The 20,403-nt window shown below is 37.7% G+C and overlaps 1 protein-coding gene across 1 annotated transcript; it reads right to left on the bottom strand.

Moving 5' to 3' along the window:
• Window positions 1-17,903: 17,903 nt before the first annotated feature.
• K441DRAFT_664061 (uncharacterized protein) lies at window positions 17,904-19,805 on the bottom strand. The gene is made up of 3 exons (XM_067649289.1): window positions 19,448-19,805; window positions 19,107-19,396; window positions 17,904-19,047 (listed from the first exon to the last, which is right to left on the bottom strand). Exons 1-3 carry the CDS (start codon window positions 19,552-19,554, stop codon window positions 18,392-18,394), a joined length of 1,053 nt encoding a protein of 350 aa, XP_067501333.1. The 5' UTR covers window positions 19,555-19,805; the 3' UTR covers window positions 17,904-18,391.
• Between the last annotated feature and the right edge of the window lie 598 nt (window positions 19,806-20,403).

Consider the following 20,403-nt stretch of genomic DNA (forward strand, 5'->3'; position numbering starts at 1 on the left):
CTTCTTAGGCGTAGTAGTACTATTTAGAGCAATAATGCGAATAAAGGGCCTTTCTATAAAAGGAAGAAAAACGTACTTACGCTTTACCTAGATGCCTAAATGCAAGAAGGCGTTCTAAGACCTTAAAAATGCCTTTACTAAAGCACCTATCCTAGCTTACTTTACACTAAGATAACAACTCTACCTTAAAACCGACTCCTTAGACCACGTTAATGTAGGCGTTCTCTTTTAGATAGGTAATAACAGTCTTCTTTACTTAATCGTATTCTACTTATCTAAGTTTATATTATAAAAGTATAACTATAAAATCTATAATAAAGAACTCCTTATAATTATATAAGCGTTTAAAGAATTTTAACTAGAACTCTTTTTAGTAGAGCTTAATTAGCTAACTAAAGTCCTTACGGACCATTATAACCTTAAGTACTTTATAACTATAAAGCAGCTAAACTAACGCTAAGTATATTAGAACGAGTTCCTCTCTAGTTTTAACTTTAAAATTATATATAGACTAGAAGTATAAGGTACTAAACTTAATAGCCTAATACGCCGCTTATAAGACCTTCCTTAGTCTAAAGATAACCCTTATAATTAGTTTTAATAATAGATAATCCTAAAAGTACGAAATTTGGCCCTAGGTATACTACCTATAATTATTACGGCTTAAACAAATACCTCTAAACCGAAGCTTAAACGAATACTATATTACAAAGATACTAAGCTAAAGAGAAGGAAAAGGGGTCGCTAGGACCGATATAAACAAATATATAGGGTGAGCCGCTAAGGCGCTAGCTTTGGGCGGGCCAAATTATAGGTTAGCAGAATATGGCAGAATTTAGCAGGTAACGTGCGATAGCGCTATTACATCACCCCCCTCTTTAAAAGAAAAGCCTACCCTTAGGCTTAGTTAGAAATAGGGTAGGATTATAAAATATAAAATAAGGAGATAAAGGGGGTATAAGTATATCTAGACTAAGTATAAAGGGCAATTATAGGCTAAGTAGAAGCACTAGGCTAGAAAGAGTAGCTACTAAAAGTCTTAGCACGGATCTAACTAATTAGATAACTTTAACCGGCGGTTAAAGTTCCTTAATATCTGAAATTTTACGGTACTAGCAGAAAACGGCAAAATATGGCAGAATTTGGTAGATAGCTATATTAGGGCTTTGGGGCGTTTTTGTCCCTATATTCTTCCGGTAACTTATTATCTTTATTATATTAGCATTCTATTTATTTATCTAGGTACTTTAGGGGTCTAGGTATATTAGGGTATTAGTTATAGAATTCCTTAAGCTTTTAGGGGTAGCCTATAAAGTTCTATATAGGGTACTAGGTTAGGTTAAAATTGTAGCCCTTCCATTAAATATAGTATTTTAGCGTTCCCCGTACTATCTTATAGGCCAGTATTTTATTAACCTCCTATTTATTATCACCGTTTACTTAAACTAGTAGGNNAGGCTTNTTCTTTTNTNTAGGTAATAGGTTNTTTATAGCTTTCCGTAACTTATCTNGTAAAAAGATAGGGTAAACCCTAATTAAATCTAGGAGCTTTATCTTATATAAGTTGCCTATCTTCTTAAGAACTTTATATAGTCCTACTATCTAATAGTCCAGCTTATAGCTAGGTTATTCGGTCTTCTAATTCCTTATTATAACTTATACTATATCGCCAGGGGCAAAATCGGGCTCTTAACGGTGTTTGTTCGCCTACTATTCTATTAACCTCTAAGCTTTTTCTAGGTTCTCGTGGGCTACTATCTAGGCTTCCTCTAATCGTTTAGCGTACTATTAGGCCTTAGTATAGGATAGCTTTTTTTGTATAGTCTAGGGTTCTTCTAGCCTTTTCTAGTTAAAGCTTATATGGGGTAAGTATCCCATTTCTAGCTAAATTAGGGTAAACCCTGTAGAGTTATAGGGTAAGGTTGCTTGCGCGTAGTCTATTAAGGGTAGTAGTTTAGACCAGTTATCCTAAAAATAGTTAATAAAGGGCCTAAGCCTTTAGTCTAGGTACTAATTTATAATCTCTATCTAACCGTCTATCTAGGGGTAATAAGCCGTAGAAAGCTTTAGCTTAATACCTAGGATTTAGGTAAACTTATTCCAGAAGGCCGATATAAACTATAGCCTATAATTAGATATAATAGTATCTAGTAGTCTGTAGATTTAGTAGACGTAATAAATATATAGCCGGGCTACCTCTTTAGTATTAATATTCTTATAACAGGGAATTAAGAATAGGCGTTTACTAAAGCGGTTAACTATAACTATAACTATATTATATCTGTTATGGTCCCTAGGTAGTTTATAAAAGTCTATAAAGATATACTACTAAGGGCGCTCTAGTATTAAGAGTGGCTTAAGTAGTCCTAGGGTCTTATCCTATAGGATTATAGCTCTCTAGCAGTCTTTACAGTTCTATATATATCGATTAATATCCACAACTATTCTTGGCTAGTAGTAGCAGTAGTTAATAATTTTACGGGTCTTATTCTTGCTAGGGTATACCATAGAGACTTAGTAATAAGCTTCGCGGATTAGTTTAGTCCATAGATTATTAACGTTAGGGACTATAAGCCGCTCCTAGTATAGAAGTAATCCTTCCTCCATCTTAAAATTAGGGTCTTCTTTTACAGCTTATTTACAGAGGGCCCTTAAGGCATTAGCTATACGGTTTATAGTTAGGAGGCAGTTAATTAGCCCTATTAGCTTATCTAAGGACTTCTTTATTAGTGCTAGCTTATTTTACTAGGAGTCTAGCTCCTTAAGGATCTATAGGTTAAGCTATTCTAGATAAAGGAGGGCACGCGTCCGATATTAGGTCTTTAGCTTATCCTAGGGTCCTATATCTTATTCTCTTTAGGTTAAGATATTAGCCTTAAAGTTTTACTTACCAGAACGATATATAATCGTAAAGAAGAATTAGGAGAGTATTTCGGCCTATTAGGCTTATTATTTAGTAAGCTACTTTATAGTTATAAAGTACTCTAGGGCTTTATGATTTATATATATCTTAATCCAGAAGTTTATACCTTTAAGCTCTACGCGCTATTAGGAGAGTAATTAAATAATAGCTAGTATTTCTTTATTGTGTACTTTATAGTTACACTTAGCCAGATTTATTATCTTTAAGAAGAAAGCTATAAAGTACTATTCGCCGTCTAGATATAACTATAATAGGATTCCCGCTATAACTCTATTAGAGGCGTCCGTTTCTAGCATTAATTTAAGGTTTAGATTATAGTAACGAAGGATTAAGGAAGCGATAAGCCGATCCTTTATCTCTTTAAAGGCTTCTATATAGCTATTATTAAAGATAAAAGGCGTATCCTTCCTAATTAGTCGTATAAGAGGTTTTACTATAATTCCGTAGTTATAGATAAACTATTAGTAGAAGTTATAAAAGCTAAGGAAGAATTAGATTTCTTTTATTATATAAAGGGGCTTTTAGTTACGGATTACCTCTACCTTCTTAGGGTTAACCTTAATTTCTTCTATAGTTACGATAAACCTAAAGTATTTTATACGTTTTACCCTAAACTCGCATTTCTTAATATTAACTTATAAGCCCGCGTTCCGTAGTCTCTCTAGGACCTTCTTAATATAAACTTAATACTTAAGTTTATTATCTAAGTATATAAGGATATCGTCTAGGTATGCCGTGCAGAATTTGTTAAGGTAATTAAAAAGAACGTTATTTATATACCTTTAGTACGTAGCCAGTTCATTTATTAGTCTAAAAGGAAGAACTTTATATTTATAGGAACTATAATAGGTACGGAACGTTGTTAAATCTTTAGATATAGGGTTTATCCTAATTCGGTAGAAAGCTTAGCAGATATTAAGTTTGGTAAAGATCTTTGCCTAGCTTAGATATATAAGGGTTTTATTAATTAAAGGAATAGGATACCGGTCCTTTTAAGTAATAGCGTTTAGCTTTTAATAGTCAATATAAAAATAAAGGCCTCTATTAGGCTTTTTTATAAATAGAATAGGGGAAGTAAAAGGGGCTTAACTTAGCTCGATAAACCCTTTATCTAGGTTATTAATTAAGTACTACTTTATTACTTTTAGCTTATCCATTAATTAATAGTAGAGGGGGCTATAGCCTAGCAAGTTATTAGCTTCTAATTAAATCTTATAATTATATATCTAGTAAGGGGATAACTTATCTAAGGCCGCCTTTAAGAATGCATCCTTATAGTCTATATAAATGGTAAAAAGGAGGCGTTTAACTAGTTCCTCGTCGGTTTCCTTAGTTAGCCTTTCCTCTCTATTATTAATAATTCGGTTAATTTTATATAGGCTTATTATAAAGACCTTATTATCCTTCTGGTATATATTAAAGTAAAACACTATAGCGCTAATTGCGGCAATGTCTACGGTAGGGGGGTTACCTAATAATAGGGGCGTACGTAACTTTAGAGACTTTTAAAGTACTAGCGTTATTATTACTCCTTTTAGCTCCTATTACATCTTTTAAAGGTTATCCCTTATATCCTATTAATACGTTCTTTTCTATACTAGTTAGATCTATACAATTAGGACATCGTCTATATTACTATCTATCCCACTTTTATACGTAAAGTCCTCTTTAAATATAGCGCTTTAGGAGAGTATCTTTATTAGTATAGAGTTCTTTCTAGCTTTATAGCGGGCGTCTTCTTAGGTAAAGGCTAGGTTACGGGCCCAGACATCCTACTAGTAGGTAGGGTTAGCCCTTGCGGCTAGTGTCTTATAATTAGTTTAGATCTCCCTAATAAAGGAGGGCAACCTTAGTCTATCCTTCGGCTAGATAAACCGTCTTTATTATATATTTAGCCAAATATTAAAATAGGATATCTATTTTTATCTAAGGATTATATTATAGGACCCTAGGTCTAAGATATAAAAGGGGATACTATATTAGCGTTGTCCGTTAAAAGCGATATATAACTTTAAGACGTAGGTAACGGGCTAACCGGCTTAGCCGTTATAGCCTTTTACCTAAACAGGCTTCTCTAGTTAGATAGCTTCTATATTTAGAAACTTAGTAATATTATTTATATAGGCAGTATTTATAAAGGCAAAGCTATTTACTTTAGTGTTAATAAGGGCTGTTATATTAACTCTATATCCATTTTAAGATACTATATATAGAACTATAAAATACTTTCTACCTATTAACTAACTAAAATTAATCTCTTTAAGATCAATAGAGTACCCTAGGGGGGAGTCTTTCCCTAGGGTTCTTCTTTTCCCGACTTATCGGACGTTTCTCCTTCCTCTATCTCCTTAATATCGCCTATATCCTTTAGCTCCGGGCAGGACGAGGTAAAGTAGCCCTACTTATTATAGTTAAAGCACGTAGCCGAGGTAGGGTTAATTAGAGTATTGCGGCGAATACTAGTTAATAGTATAGTATATAACTAGTCGGGCAAGGCTTGCTAGTACGTAGTTATAACCATCTTTAGTATAAGAGTAGTCGTAACTTATCTTCCTACTTTAGCTCCTATAGGCGTAGCTAGTGAGTTCTAATTATTATAGAGTTACTTTTACTAATTAGGGTAGGCGTTAATCCGCCTTAGTTCTAAGTCTAATAATAGGCAATAAGTTATAAGTCTTTTATAGGTTGGTAGGTTATCTAAGGTTATAGCGATCTTTTCTTATAGCTAGATTGTTAGCTTATTATATAGGTCTAATTAGTAGTTCTTAAGGGGAACCTAGCCTTCTCCTATAAGGTATAGGAATTAAGTCTAGAATTTAGTAAAGGGTTAGTTTAGTTTTATTATTAGGCGATTATAGTTATAACGGGCATCTTATACTTTATTTAGGTTAACATAAATAGCTGCTAGGTGCTATATTATCTTATTAATAAATATAAATCGGACAGGGAAGTCGTCCTTAAACTTGGCTTAAAGGTGCCGTTAGGCGTCCCTAGTGGTTTAACTAAAGATATAGAGCATTTTAGCTTCTTTAGAAAGGAAATAGTTATAGTTAACGCAGAGCTTTCCTTATACTTAAATCCTCTAATTCTTAAAGGTAGGGTCTATTCTGTTAGACAGTAATAGGGGGTTAGGGAGCTTAACGGACTTTAATTACTTTGTTATTATATCCGTACTCCTTAGTATATTATATTTAGTAGAGTGAACAGGTCGGCTAGGGCTTTAAAAAGGGGAAGCTAGGCTATTTTATAGGGCCGTAAGGCTTTCTAGGATCTCTTATAGGGTCTCTTATATATTTCTTACTTTAAGACAATTGGCTTCCTAGCTAGCTATAAGGGCATAAATCTACTCGCGTATGTCTATAACGTTATTATTATCTTTAATTTCTGATCCTAATTAGATCTTAGGTTCCTCTTAGGTAAAGGCAGCTCTCTTAAATAAGCTTACTTTAGGTGCTATTGTTAGCTTTCTAAAGTTTGTTGGTATTATACGCTTTAGTTTTAATTCTAGGGGTATAGGTCCAGTCCTATTTGGCTTATAAGGTAGGATATTATCTAGGCCTTCTTAGGCAATATAGAGTTGTTTTAGTGTCTAAGTATAGCGCGTTAGTGCGTCGTTATAGACGAAGTTTCTTTAGGGTGGGATATTATTAAGGCCTTCCTAGGCAAGATAGAGAGAGCTTAGTATAATGTTACGGCTTAAATAAATGCCTCTAAACCGAAGCTTAAACGAATACTGTATTACGAAGATACTAAGCTAAAGAGAAGGAAAAGGGGTCGCTAGGACCGATATAAACAAATATATAGGGTGAGCCGCTAAGGCGCTAGCTTTGGGCGGGCCAATTATAGGTCAGCAGAATATGGCAGAATTTGGCAGGTAACGTGCAATAGCGCCGTTACAATAATAGAGCTAACTATACCCTAGCTTTATACTATAGAACTAGAGTTACCTCCTAAAATTAATAAGCTTATTATTACGGTATATAACACCTCTGTTAACCTATTATTGCATTAACTTATTACCATAAAGACCGCTAGCGCCTATATACTACCTACTAACCTCTAAAGTTTAGGTTAGATTAATATAGTAGCTTTAGAAGTAAAAGAAAATAGGCTCTATTATAGAGGCCGCCTATTTATCCTTAACTTAGAAAATTTATAACGGCAACTAATCTAAATAGCCTACGACCTCTAATTAAGCGGCTACTTAGGTAGAGGAGGAACCTATAAGCTTTTTAGCCGATACTACTTTTAGCTAAAAATAATAGACTTAGTTAAACACTTTATAGGCGCCTACTACGGTTATAAGCGCGCTAAGGCCTTTAATACAAAGTACTAAGGACTACTATACCCTCTACTAGTACCTATATAACAATAGGCAGATATCGCTATAGATTTCATTATTAACCTACTACCCTATAAATGATACGGCCGTACCTATAAGAATATCCTTATAATAATATGCTAACTTATAAAAGAGCGCCACTATATCCTAACTAAAGGCGTAGCCGTTAGTAATATTACTAACACCTTCTTCTATAAAGTATACTAACTATATAGGTTACCTAACTTAATTACGTCTAACTAAGGTATATAATTTAACTTTAATATATAGAGATAAATCTACTAACGCCTTAGTATCTCTATTAAAATATCTATATCCTTTTACTATAAAACTACTAGGTAACTAGAAAACGCTAATACTAGTATAAAAGCGTACCTATAATAGGCAGTTGCCCATAGTTAAGATAACTAGGTAGATTACCTCCTACTAGGTAAATTTATAGTAAATAATTACGTTTTAACTACTATAGGACTTATCCCATTCTTTGTAAATAAAGGTTATTACCCCTAATTTAGTATAAAGCTACTAAAACCTATTAATAAGAAACTACTATATAGAAAATACCTTAAGATACTACTTACCGACTAGTATACAAACCGTATAAAAAATCTACTTAACTACTATAAGGGAGAAATGGCCTAGGCTTAAGTAAAGTAGGCCTACTTTACTAACTATTATAAAACGCCACCACCAGAGATGCGTATTGGCGACTAGGTATAACTAGATATATATAATATCTCTATATAGAGGCCTATAAAGTCACTTAATTATAAAAACCTTGGCCCCTATTTAATTAAATAAGTTATTAATAGGGGAGCCGTATATAAGCTAGAACTCCTATCTACCCTAGCTACCTACGGGATATAGCCCATATTTTACCTATAGCTACTATACCTCTATTAGCCTAACCCCTTACTAAAGTAGATATAGCCTAAACCCCTATTAGTACTAATCTAAGATAAGAACAAAGATAAAAGCTATAAGGAGTAGACCGTTAAATAAATTATTAACTCTAAATACTTTAGTAAAGGTAAAGGACGACGGCTCTACTATAGAGCTATATATATAGGATTTAATATAAATTAGCCAGAATGGCAACTATAGAAAGACTTTAAAAATGCAAAGGATTTACTTAGTAACTTTTACTACGCGAACCTATAGAAACTAGGCCTAAGTAGAGACTTTATACCTAATCCTCTATAGGAGCCCTTATAGAGTTAAATCGTTATATATTACTATATAAGGGTAAATTACTATTAGATTGCCATTAGATTACGGTAAAGTGTAATTATATAACTAAAATATCGTTAAAATGTCTAGGAACTTTAACCAGTGGTTAAAGTTATCTAATTAGTTAGATTCTTAGATGCTAAGCCCTATTATATAACATTGTTTTAAGCCTTTAGTAATACCCCCCTTTTCTTCTTTTTTATACCTTAAGTGTCCCTTTTATATATATATAGTAACCACAGCGTCGCTAGAGCTCCGCCTCTATAAGAGGGGGGGTAGTATTATAAAACCCTACTATAGGGGCCTCTATAAGAGAGCCCCGTACTCTTATATACACCTTACGTATAGCTTATATTAGCTACACGTAGGTATATTACCTCCTTACACCCTTAACCCTTATGATCGATTACGTAACGTTTTATAGACTTCTTAAATACATACGCTTTATAGCTACTACCCCCGTCCCGTAATAGTAACTTACCTAGTTTAATAAAAGAATACACAGTAAAAAGATACTGCTTTTAATTAATGGCTTTAGCGTCTATAAAGCAGCTATTTAAATACTTATTAAGAATGGCTCTCTTAAGAATATACGCGTAGAGTTCCTTCCTCCTAATTATACCTTAGTATATTAGCCTCTTAATTAAGGGATAATTATAAACTTTAAGCTGCTCTACTAGCGATACTAGCTACGATTTATAGTAGAGGTCTCGCTTTAAAATAAGAATCTAATTAAGCAGATATACGTTTTATAGGTAATTTAATAGTTAGTTAAAGCTTAGAAGGAAGTTATACTATAGATAATTAAGAATTACTTTATTAAATCTATATTATTTAGCTCTTATATAGGCCTACAGCCTTACCCTTAAGATTATTTAGATCCTCCTATGGTTAATAAAATATAGTAAATAGTAGAACAGCTACTTATAGCAGGAAGGATTTACGCCATAATAAATATTTAGAAATTTATTAAGCTACTAGGTAAGGAAGTAGAAGATTTTTCTAAGGATCTTATTAAGCATATAGTAGAGCTCTATATAGGGCCTAATCGCGATATAAAGACGGATAAGGAAGCTATTAAGTAACCTTAAATTAAACTTAATAAGGCGCTTATGGCCTTATTATTACGGCACTAGTAAAACTTAGCAAAACTTAGCAGAACTTCGCACCGGCAAGTTGCCACAGATTGCCACAGATTGCCGTATATTGTAATTACGTAACGTAAAGATCTTATAAAACACCGAACGGCGCTACTCTTCTTCTCCTTTCCTTTCCCTAGCTTTAGATTCTCGTTTATAGACAATCCAATCATACAGGCTTACGCGACCCTTTTGCCGTGCTTATGTCTCGATTGACTAAGTCGCTAATATTATCTAAAGCTTACTCTACTCTTTCTTCCTAAGAAGGAACTTAAATATATCTACTAAAACATAGAATAGGACCATAACGATAGGACCTAAAAGAAAAAAACAGAACCCTAAGAAAAGGACCTACAAAATACGCATAGACTAGAACCCCTAAAGAAATTACCCAGAATTACCTAATACCCCTACTACCATGCCACAAACCATAGCAGTAGGTAAAGCAGCTGTAGGACCCTTAAATACTTCAGACGAAGAAACAATTAACGTTTTAACCCCCTAGGCGGAGCTTACGGCTGCTAATACCGAAATTAAACGACTGCGAGAGCTGCTTAAAGCTAGAGATACCCCTATATCTAATAATAAGTCATTATTAGACAACTAAAGACTTACTATAGTCCTTTAGGCTCTATCCTAGCGCCTTAATGGACCTACTAAGGCCTATATAGCACCGAAGCGGTCGGCAAAGGTCGCGGATCCCCTACTACTTATAGACGGAACCGACCCTATATTTGATAATTGGAAGCTTTAATTATAGAATAAGCTTAAAGTTAATGCAGACCACTTCCCTAATGCCTAAGCTAAAATGGCCTACGTTTTCGGCCGTATTAGCGGAGACGCCTAGACGCATTTACGCCCGTAATACACTAAAGACTTAGCAGACCCCTTTATCTCTAAAGAAGAAATAATTAAATACTTATCTTCTATTTATAAAGACCCTTTTAAAGTATAAAACACCCGCCTTAGCTATAAAAGCCTAAATATAAAAATAATGGAGACCTTTTTAGCCTTTTAAACCCGCTTTCTATACCTGGTAGGACAGGCCTAGATCCCCTAAAAAGACCTACTACTAGACCTCTTTAATAAGCTTACCCTAGACCTATAACGGGCCGTATTACTAGCTTATACTATAGTATAGACGTTAAAGGAACTTATGGACTATTACCTAGCTATTAACTAAGGCCTCTATTAAATTAAGGCACGCGCTGACTAGCTAAAAACTAGAAACCTTATAAACTAGGCCGCAAGTACTATAAGTACGGCCCGTAGTGCCCCGGTATAATTAGCAACTCCTATAGTTAACCTAGCAGCTAGCTACGCAGCTACCCCTACTATAGGCCTAGTGTATACCCGGCCTATATATAGCAACCCCTATATATAGGCCCTTAGTGATTAAAAAGCTTACTTCTTATATAGTTAAATAGGCCACCCTATAAGGAACTGCCTAATAAAGGCAAAGACAAATAAGGTTTTGTTAATTTAGGAGGATAGTACGGAGCCGGAAAAAAAGGAACCCTAGAGGAAGACTCCTCTTTAGGGTTAAAAGGGATCGATATATTATATATCAATCTAGGTCGGCTAGTTAGTGAAAGAAGCTACACTATCCCTTGTACTTTATTTCGCAATAAATATTAAGTTTTAACCTCTGCTTTAGCTAACTTAGGAGCAAATGCCTTTACCTTAATTGATATAAAGTGCGCTATAAAACTAGCTGACTTTTTAAATATACCCCTTAAAGAACTGCCTAAACTAGTCCCTATTTACGGTTATAACGGATAGATAGGACTACCTATTATAACTATCTTATAAATCTACCTCCGCGTTGACGGATAAAGGTAGTATAACGTCCCCTTTCTAATTACGGACCTTAGAAGCCATAATATAATCTTAGGGAGAAAATAGCTAGCCTATTTAGGCTTATAGCTTAATATACGGCATAGGCAGCTTATCTAGCCCAAAACTATACCCCTAACGCCTTCCTTTATAAAAGAGATTAGTATTACAATAGAAAACCTTATACAGCCGTAGATAAACACTATTTATTAGGCTAATGCGACGCGTAGGGACTAGGCTTTTAAGAAGGATGTATAGCTTAATCTATAACAGATCCGTATACTATACCGCCCCCAGACTGCCTATATTATACCACCCGCACTAAAGACTTAAGAAGTCGATAGTAGCCTAGCTAAGTCCCTAATAGAGAACTTAGGCCCTACGCAGCTATAAAGAAAGGCCAGGGACATTGGACAATATACCAAACTAATAAACCGGAAAGATAACTTACGGAAAATAGAACGTAAGCTAAGGAAGACCATAAACCTTATACCGCAAAATACGGCCTAATAAATATCTATAAAGAAACCTATAGACCTCCCACCAGTTAATATCTGCTATATTAGCGCTATAGGATTTTACTAAAACCTAGTTTAGCCTAATACCGTTACCTTTATAACTAGCTTATACGAAATTAATTAAATAATTAAAGAGAAAGAAGCCCTAGCCTAAGAGAAAGGCGAGCTTATAGATAAGGAGCTAGTAGAACAAAAACTACCCCGTTAATACTAGAAATTTAAAAATACCTTCTCCAAAGCAGCGTTTAATATACTCCCGCCTCACCGACCGTACAACTATAAGATTAAAATTGAGCCGGACAAGGTGGTTACCCTTAGCTATAGCCCCCTCTAATAGCAATCTACTGCCAAATTATAGGCCATAAAGCAGTATCTTATTAATAACCTAGATAAGGGCTTTATTAAGCCTAGTTAAGCCCCTTTTAACTTACCTATTCTCTTTGCCAAAAAGCTAAATAGAGGACTTTGTTTCTATATCGACTACTATAAGCTTAATAATTTAACCCTTAAAGACCGCTACTTACTACCTTTACTTAATAAAACTTTGGCCTAAATAAGTAAAGCTAAGATCTTTATAAAAGCTTAATATCCGCTAGGCTTTTTACCGGATTAGGATAGACCCTAAATTAGAAGACCTTACTATGTTTTAGACCTATTACGGAACGTATAAATATAAAGTACTGCCTTTTAGACTAACTAACGGACTAGCTACATACCAACAATATATAAATGACGTACTACTTAACTACCTTAACGACTTCTATATAGCAACCTAGATAATATTATAATCTACTCTAAAAACGAACTGGAATATAAAGAGCATATCTATAAAGTCCTATAACAGCTTTAGGAAGCTAGCCTCCAAGCCAATATTAAGAAGTTAGAATTTAGTGTTAAGCATATAAAGTACTTAGGGTTTATTATTAGTATAAACGGGATCGAGGCAAACCTAGAAAAGACGGCTATAATTAACTAATAGGTACCCCTAAGGACCGTAAAGGGGGTACAGTTATTTTTAGGGTTCTATAACTTCTACTAACACTTTATTAAGAACTATAGCAGAATTACCTGGCTATTAAGCCTACTTACCTATAAGGACCGGCCCTTTTACTTTAACACTATATATAGGCAGGCCTTTGACGAGCTTAAGAAACGACTGGTCTCTACTCCCTTACTCGCCCACTTTGACCTAAAATGGCCCTTAATGCTAGAAACCGATGCCTTAGATAGTATTATAGCTGGCGTTTATTCCTAAAAGTAGATAAACGGAGAATAGCACCCTATTGCTTACTATTTAAAGACTATAGTAAATGCTGAGCTAAACTACCTAATTTACGACAAAGAAATGCTGGCTATTATCTCTAGCTTTTAGCACTGGCGAGCCTAACTAGAAGGCACCCCTAAGTCTATCTAGGTAGTTTCCGATCATAAGGCCTTAAAATATTTTATAATAATAAAGGCCCTTATAGCTTAATAGGCGCGCTAAGCGAACACCCTATCTTAGTTTAACTTCCTAATTATATATAGGCCAGACGCCACTAACCGTGTAGACGCTCTTATAAGGCGTAAACAGGATATAAATAACTAGATAGCCGTAAAGATCTTATTACAGACCTAAGCGCTACTACGACTAGAGCACCTTGACTTATAAATACAGGCAGAACTAAATACAAACTCTTTAGATGCTAAGATATGCCCTATTGACTCCATAGAACTAAACCTTATTAATAAACTGCTGTAGGTAAACCGTACGGCCCCTTCTCTATAGGAGTACCTGTAAGGGTACTTTTGGTCCCTTACTCGGCTACATCCCGGGAGCTCTCAGGGGCTGCCAAGGCTAGCCTTCGGCTAGGCCTTGGCCACCCCTTATAAGCTCCTCGGGCTTGCAGCCTCCTTCCTCCCCCATCGGTTCGTCTCCGTACGAGGCTATTGCCTACTCTTTACCATATCGTCCTCTTCCATCGACTCCCTATGTGACTCATGCTCGGCTTGCCTGCTCCCTACCGTACACCCTGGCAATACTGCCTTACAGTACCGTAATAAGGCAAAGAACGTCTCTAGCCCATAGTCCCTTAAAAGTGGACTACTTAAGCACCGCAAACAGCTAGTAGTAGTAGAGGAACAGAACTTACGGACTTAGCTTATTGCCGAAGCACATACCTAGGTCTCTACGGCCTACCCTAAAAAAAATAAGACCTATAGGATTATTAGCGACCGCTACTACTAGCCCGGAATAATTATAGATATTGACCGCTATATACGGAACTGCAATAACTACTATAGGTTTATAATTCCACGAGATAAAACCCTAGGACTATTAAAACCCCTCCTAATACCTAACTGCCCCTAGTAATATATCTCTATAGACTTTTATAAGCTACCTCTAGACCATAACAGATATAATATAGTTATAATCCTAGTTAACCGCTTCGGCAAGCGCCTGTTCTTAATTCCCTGTTATAAGAATATTAATACTAAAGAGGCAGCCTGGCTGTATATCTACTATATTTACCGAATTTACGGACTATTAGACACTATTATATCCGACCGCGGGCCGTAGTTTATATCAGCCTTTTGGAATAAGTTTACCCAGATCTTAGGCATTAAGCTAAAGCTTTCTATAGTATATTACCCCTAAACAAATAGCCAAACGGAGATTATAAATTAATACTTAGACTAGAGACTCCGGCCTTTTATTAACTACTTTTAGGATAACTGGGCTAAACTGTTGCCCTTAATAGACTACGCCTAAGCGACCCTACCCTACGACTCTACCGGATTTGCCCCTATTTAACTAGAAATGGGTTACCTACCCTATATAAGCTTTGACTAGGAAAGACTAAAAGGGCCCTAAACTATATATGAAAAACTATCTTATAAGGAAGCCTAGTAGTACGCTAAGCGCTTAGAAGAAGCCTAGAAAGTAGCCTATATAAACCTAAAAAAGGCCCAGAAATTAATAAAATAGTAGGCGAATAAGTATAGGCGCGAGCCTAACTTTACTATAGGTGATATAGTCTAGGTTATAATAAAGAACTAGAAAATAAAACAGCCTAGCCGTAAGCTAGACTATAAGATAGCAGGACTATATAAGATCCTTAATAAAGTAGGCAACTCGTATAAGGTTAAGCTCCCAGACTTAATTAAAGTTTACCCTATCTTCTTACTAGATAAGCTATAAAAAGCTATAAATAACCTACTACCCAGACAAAAGAATAAACCTCCCCTACTAATTTAAGTTAATAGCGATAATAAATAGGAAATTAAAGAANTNCTGGCCTATAANCTTATAANGGGAACGTTAAANTATNNTATTANTTAGAAAGGNTANAACCTAAACCCTACTTAGTACCCTATATAGAACTTTATAGGTAGTTCCCATAAGCTCTAAGAGTTTTATAGCTATTACCCTAGTAAACCCAGACCGCTAAAGTACCTAGACAAGTAGATAGAATGCTAGTATAATAAAGATAATAAGTTACTAGAAGAATATAAGGACAAGAACACCCCAGAAATTTCTTAGTTATATAAGGTGTTGAGATATCTAGGAACTTCAACCGGCGGTTAAAGTTGTCTAATTGGTCAGATTCTTCTGCCAAGACTTTTAGCGACAAAGCCTGAGGGCAGGCTTTTTTGGAGGGGGGGGTAATGTTACGGCACTGGCAGAACTTAGCAGAACTTGGCAGAACTTCGCACCGGCAAGTTGCCACAGATTGCCACAGATTGCCGCATATTGCAATTACGTAACGCGAAGATCTTATAAAACACCGAACGGCGCTGCTCTTCTTCTTCTTTCCTTTCCCTAGCTTTAGATTCTCGTTTATAGACAATCCAATCGTACAGGCTTGCGCGACCCTTTTGCCGTGCTTATGTCTCGATTGACTGAGTCGCTAACATTATCCCATGCAACGTTGGTGTCCTACTACAGGTGGTCCGTGCGGAACACCAGAATTAGAAAGATTAATTTAATCAACCACCGTGCCTTCTAATTGTGCCTTTTTTGATTCTAATATCGTCCAACCTACCAAATGCGTCGTTCCTCCAACTCGTAGCAAAAGAACTGTCTCCGGAGCTTTGGCGGCTGCCTTCGAGCCCTTTGCCAGAGCTTCATATTCCTCATCACAGCTCTAAGATCCTAACGATTTAATTGGCTGGAGCTTATCGATAAGAATAGGACTCAAATCAACGTTGCAAGAGATAAAAGCTTCGTCTTTATAAGGAGTAGCAAAGCAATTCTAATAGAGACATAATTACGACTCTATTAAGGCATGAGCGTTAAATTTAAGGCCGACGACCTTAAAACACCAAGCAGCAATTAATCGCGACGTATTTTAGTGTAGCCGATCGCTTAATTACGAGTTTACGCACGTAGATACATAATATTATTACCTAATTTTAATCTTGGGTGCATTTTATATACAAGTATGCAATATAACGATACCCTTAGTATTATAATACGCTCGGCCGAATAAACCATATCGTATTAAAGAGATTTTACTGTACAAAAATTGTTAAAATTAATAATATTATGCACAATGACTTATAAGATCTAATTTAATGCTTGGTAATTTTTACTTTCTATAGGTTTACTTAATAAATTTTAAATGCGCACGTATCGTGAGCAGGCCTGAGAGTTATTTACTAATACATCTTGCCTTATTTTTACCACCTTAACTCTAAAAATCTTTAATATTTAATATCTTTCAGTATTGAACATATTATATTGATATTGACATTGACGTTCAATATTCAATATTGAAAATTCAGTAATCAATATTCGATATTGATAAGAGCACTGCCTCGCAGGCGGAAGGCCTACGACGAGCCTCTTATCCAAACCGCCCTCTACCCCCTCTATACCTTAATCCACCCAGCGGATTCTAATACGTAGTGCAGCGCGGGTACTTGGCTATAGGGACTTGGTGCACCCCTACAGCCAGTACTAGGTTGAGCGCGCTATTGGATGCAGGGAGATAGGGGATAGGGTACCTATTGTAAGCTTTTGCAATGTGGGAATTGAACGAGCGACTTAATTGTGAATGTAGCTCTAAAGTCTATATATATACGAGGTGGTAGCAAGAAGATGACGACGATGATCCACAATCGCCACTGTAGACAACGCCACTCAGTCGGTGATAGGTAATAGAAATAGGTAATGGAGATAAGTAGTGAGATATGCGATGGCAAGAAATAGGGTGGCGAGTTATAAGGTAGTGCAAGCTTTAGTACCGGTAGTCGGTTACACACACCCCCAGATTTAATGGTGTAGTTAAAGCTATAGAAAACAAAAACAAAGGTAGAGACTATATTAAATAGGAAATTTAGATGCAATTTAGGAGTGGTAAGACAAGTAGGTCTCACATGTGTGCTTACACATTCGTGTCACACCGCCAGAAGAGACCCTCCCGGCGCAGTAGGCGCAGAGTAGTTCGTCCATAAGCAGCATCCTGCCTGGCCCACAACCCTATGAATCAAACACCAGCAAAGCTTGGCGATCAAACTTTTATTAAGGCACGTTTGTTCTTAAGAATGGTAACATTTTCAGAAAAAAAGACGCAGCAAAACCGACGGCGACTTTGCCATCGAAACAAGAGAAACTAGACCAACCAATTCTCAAGATATACTATGACGAGATGACGAAAGGTAACAAGCCGGGTACAGAAAATGCGAGGTTTCTTAATTCACAAATAATGATGGGACTTCTGAGGGCCGCCGACTTTGATTGCGACCCTTTGACAAGGACGTCTTGAATTCTATTCGGCATTTACAGCAGCAACGTCGTCTTCTGGGCCTAAGAGTAGAAGCAGGCGGCTGAGAATCATTCGGAGCAAGCCTCTTGGAGGTTAGGAATGAGGCTTACGAGACTATTGGATTAGAAGGAGTATGATACGCGGAATGCAAAAGGCTTGTACGAATGGCTTGTTTAAACTTTTATTATATTTGTACAAGAGATCACTTGACTCAAAGGTCAAACTAACCTGTAATTAGACCGTCCCCTAGCGGGACACATACATAGCTATATCTTTTGAGCTAACTTTAATGCTCTCCATCTTCCTTCTCACTGCAATCCACAGAATACCTCAAAACCCATCCGCTACGTCCGTGTAAGTCGTCTGGAGAACCCGGTCCGAGAATCCGCTAAGGGATGTCGCGACACGTCACCAGGTAACTAGCGGGGGTGCAAGCAGGGAAAACCAGACGCTCGCTGCTAGCGAAGTTAAAGCTGACGAGTAGATCGTTGTGTATCCTTTTTGGAGCTTCGGATAAAATAATGCTGAGCGTTGGCATGCTCATAAATATCTCAATTGTGAAGTTTGGATATGCCTGCACGCCGGATCGACGTGGGTATCACAAATATCAAAACTTTAGTGGAAAAGACAACTTGCCCAGCGTCTTGCAGCCTTCATACGATCTCGTTCTTCGTTTGCTCCTGCACAATCTGCTTGTGGTGATCCAGGAACATCTTCTGCAGTGGCGCGGTGATGGCCTGCATAGTTGAGTTCGAGAAATCGTTGGCTACGCGGTGCTTGCCGTACCAGTAATGGCGGACAAATACCCCCTTGCACAGCGTACCAGGGTAGCCGTTCGCCTCGGTGCACGGAATTTCCTTCAGATAGTCCTCGTAGTCATAGCGCACGAACTCGCCGAACGCACTCTGCTCGTGGAACAGCGGGTCCTTCCACTGCGAGCAGTTATCATACCGCACGTCGTCCGGGCACTCATGCCAGGCGCGGAGAATCTCCTGTGTTCGGTCGCTCTGCTGCGCCACGATGAAACCCGTGTTGCTAAGCGTGCGATTGAATCGGTCATCGTTGGTCCCGGGAGGTCCAGCTGGGTCGAGTGCCATGGCGAGGGAGATGTCGGGTGTGATTTGCCAGTAGTTCAGCAGCCATTCAATAGGGATGTGCATTTGGTGGAAGGCGGCGTCGGCGTCGAGAAAGATGACAAATTTATATTCTTTGAGCACATTCGCGATTGAGCTGGGCTTGATCCAGGTGTTGTGGCGATCTTTGAATGAGGCGGCTCTGATAAATTTGTAGTCATAGCCATGTATCATCGCTAAAGAGAATCAAGAGAATCAGTCGCTGTATTGAAGCCTAGGTTGGCGAGATCCGTACCATAGGTGTAGTGGTTCAGTACTCCACCAGAGAGATAGTCAAGATCCTTCCAGCTATAATCGCCATCGTGCATGAGTTGATCCTTCTTGTCTAATGGGCGAGTCTCTAGATCTAGTATGCAGACTTTCTTCCCGAGCTTTGTGTCGTAGACCTGATTCTCCGGAAGTCTGTACACTTTCCCGTCATCGTCGGTGAAAGCTGGGGTGTTCGGAGAGAACTTGAGGGGAGCGTAAAGTAGTCGGAGTATTTCCTGGATCGAGATAGGCGCCTTGTGGGTGCTGGGTATAGATCTAGGCGAGGTTAGACAATGACAGAAATTCCGTAAATCAAGTAATGCATACTCCTCAAAGTGTGTGCCAGGAAAGACAGGGATTCGAGAGGGCAACTGGTATGCGAAGAGTAAAGTTAGCAGTATGAGGGTGACGGACACAGCGAGGAAGCCTGTCATCCATGGAGCTGATCTTGGTCCCCTCAAAGATACCATGGCAATGTTGGCAAGTCACAGTAGACAAAAGGAATTGTGCAAGAACACAGGGTCACTAAGGACCGGGAGTGAGGGGAGGATGCAGGACCATAGGGTTTAAGGGTCTAGAGATGTATAAGTAGTTGTATAGGGGGCGCAAGGCCTGATAGCGCTGTTGGACACCATCGTGGGATACGATGTGGCTTGGCAAATGGAGCGAATAAGCCAAGAGATCCTGCGGGAAGGGTTTTACGAACAGGACGGCTTTGCCGACCGTGCTGTCATCGTAAGAAGAGATGAGGTGGAAGATTGATTGGTTCGGTCACAGTTGGTCCACCCTTGGCCTAGCTTGGCACGGGGGCAGGCTCTGGATGCGCTGCTCTCCAGGTCTCCAGCCTTTCCACCACCGCTCGGCGGAATATAACCCGCAGGAAATCTAACAAAACTGAAACGTGTTTAATCCTTTCAAGCCTTCTGTCTCATCTACGCCGCCTGCGCCGCACACGCCGCATACGCCGCTCTGGAAGACTTCCGTTCCTCATGCGCTCCTTTTATAAAGAAAGCGCCGTTTGAGAAACGAGAAGCTGTTATGGCCTGGGCCTTCATAGCCGCTTGCTAGTCTAATACTCTGTATTAAGTTCAGTCTTTTGTTAAGAGTATCAGCTAAGAGCATAGGCTTGGCAAAGTACTGAAAAGTACTGAAAGCATCGCGTATGACCAAGGCGAAAATGCCCCTGCAATGATCTGCCCAATAGGCTATTCGTTTAAAGGTCCAAGCGTCCGCTGCCGTGAAGATCCATAGCGTAAATTTCGCTACTTAGTTCCTGCACGGAC

Source organism: Cenococcum geophilum (assembly GCF_001692895.1).
Source record: "Cenococcum geophilum 1.58 unplaced genomic scaffold K441scaffold_36, whole genome shotgun sequence".
Taxonomy (NCBI): domain Eukaryota; kingdom Fungi; phylum Ascomycota; class Dothideomycetes; order Gloniales; family Gloniaceae; genus Cenococcum; species Cenococcum geophilum.

Coding starts and splice junctions, on each gene's coding strand:
- K441DRAFT_664061 (XM_067649289.1), bottom strand. CDS start 19,554: ATGACAGGCTTCCTCGCTGTGTCCGTCACCCTCATACTGCTAACTTTA. Junction 19,397..19,447: donor CCTGGCACACACTTTGAGGA/GTATGCATTACT, acceptor AACCTCGCCTAG/ATCTATACCCAGCACCCACA. Junction 19,048..19,106: donor ACTGAACCACTACACCTATG/GTACGGATCTCG, acceptor GATTCTCTTTAG/CGATGATACATGGCTATGAC.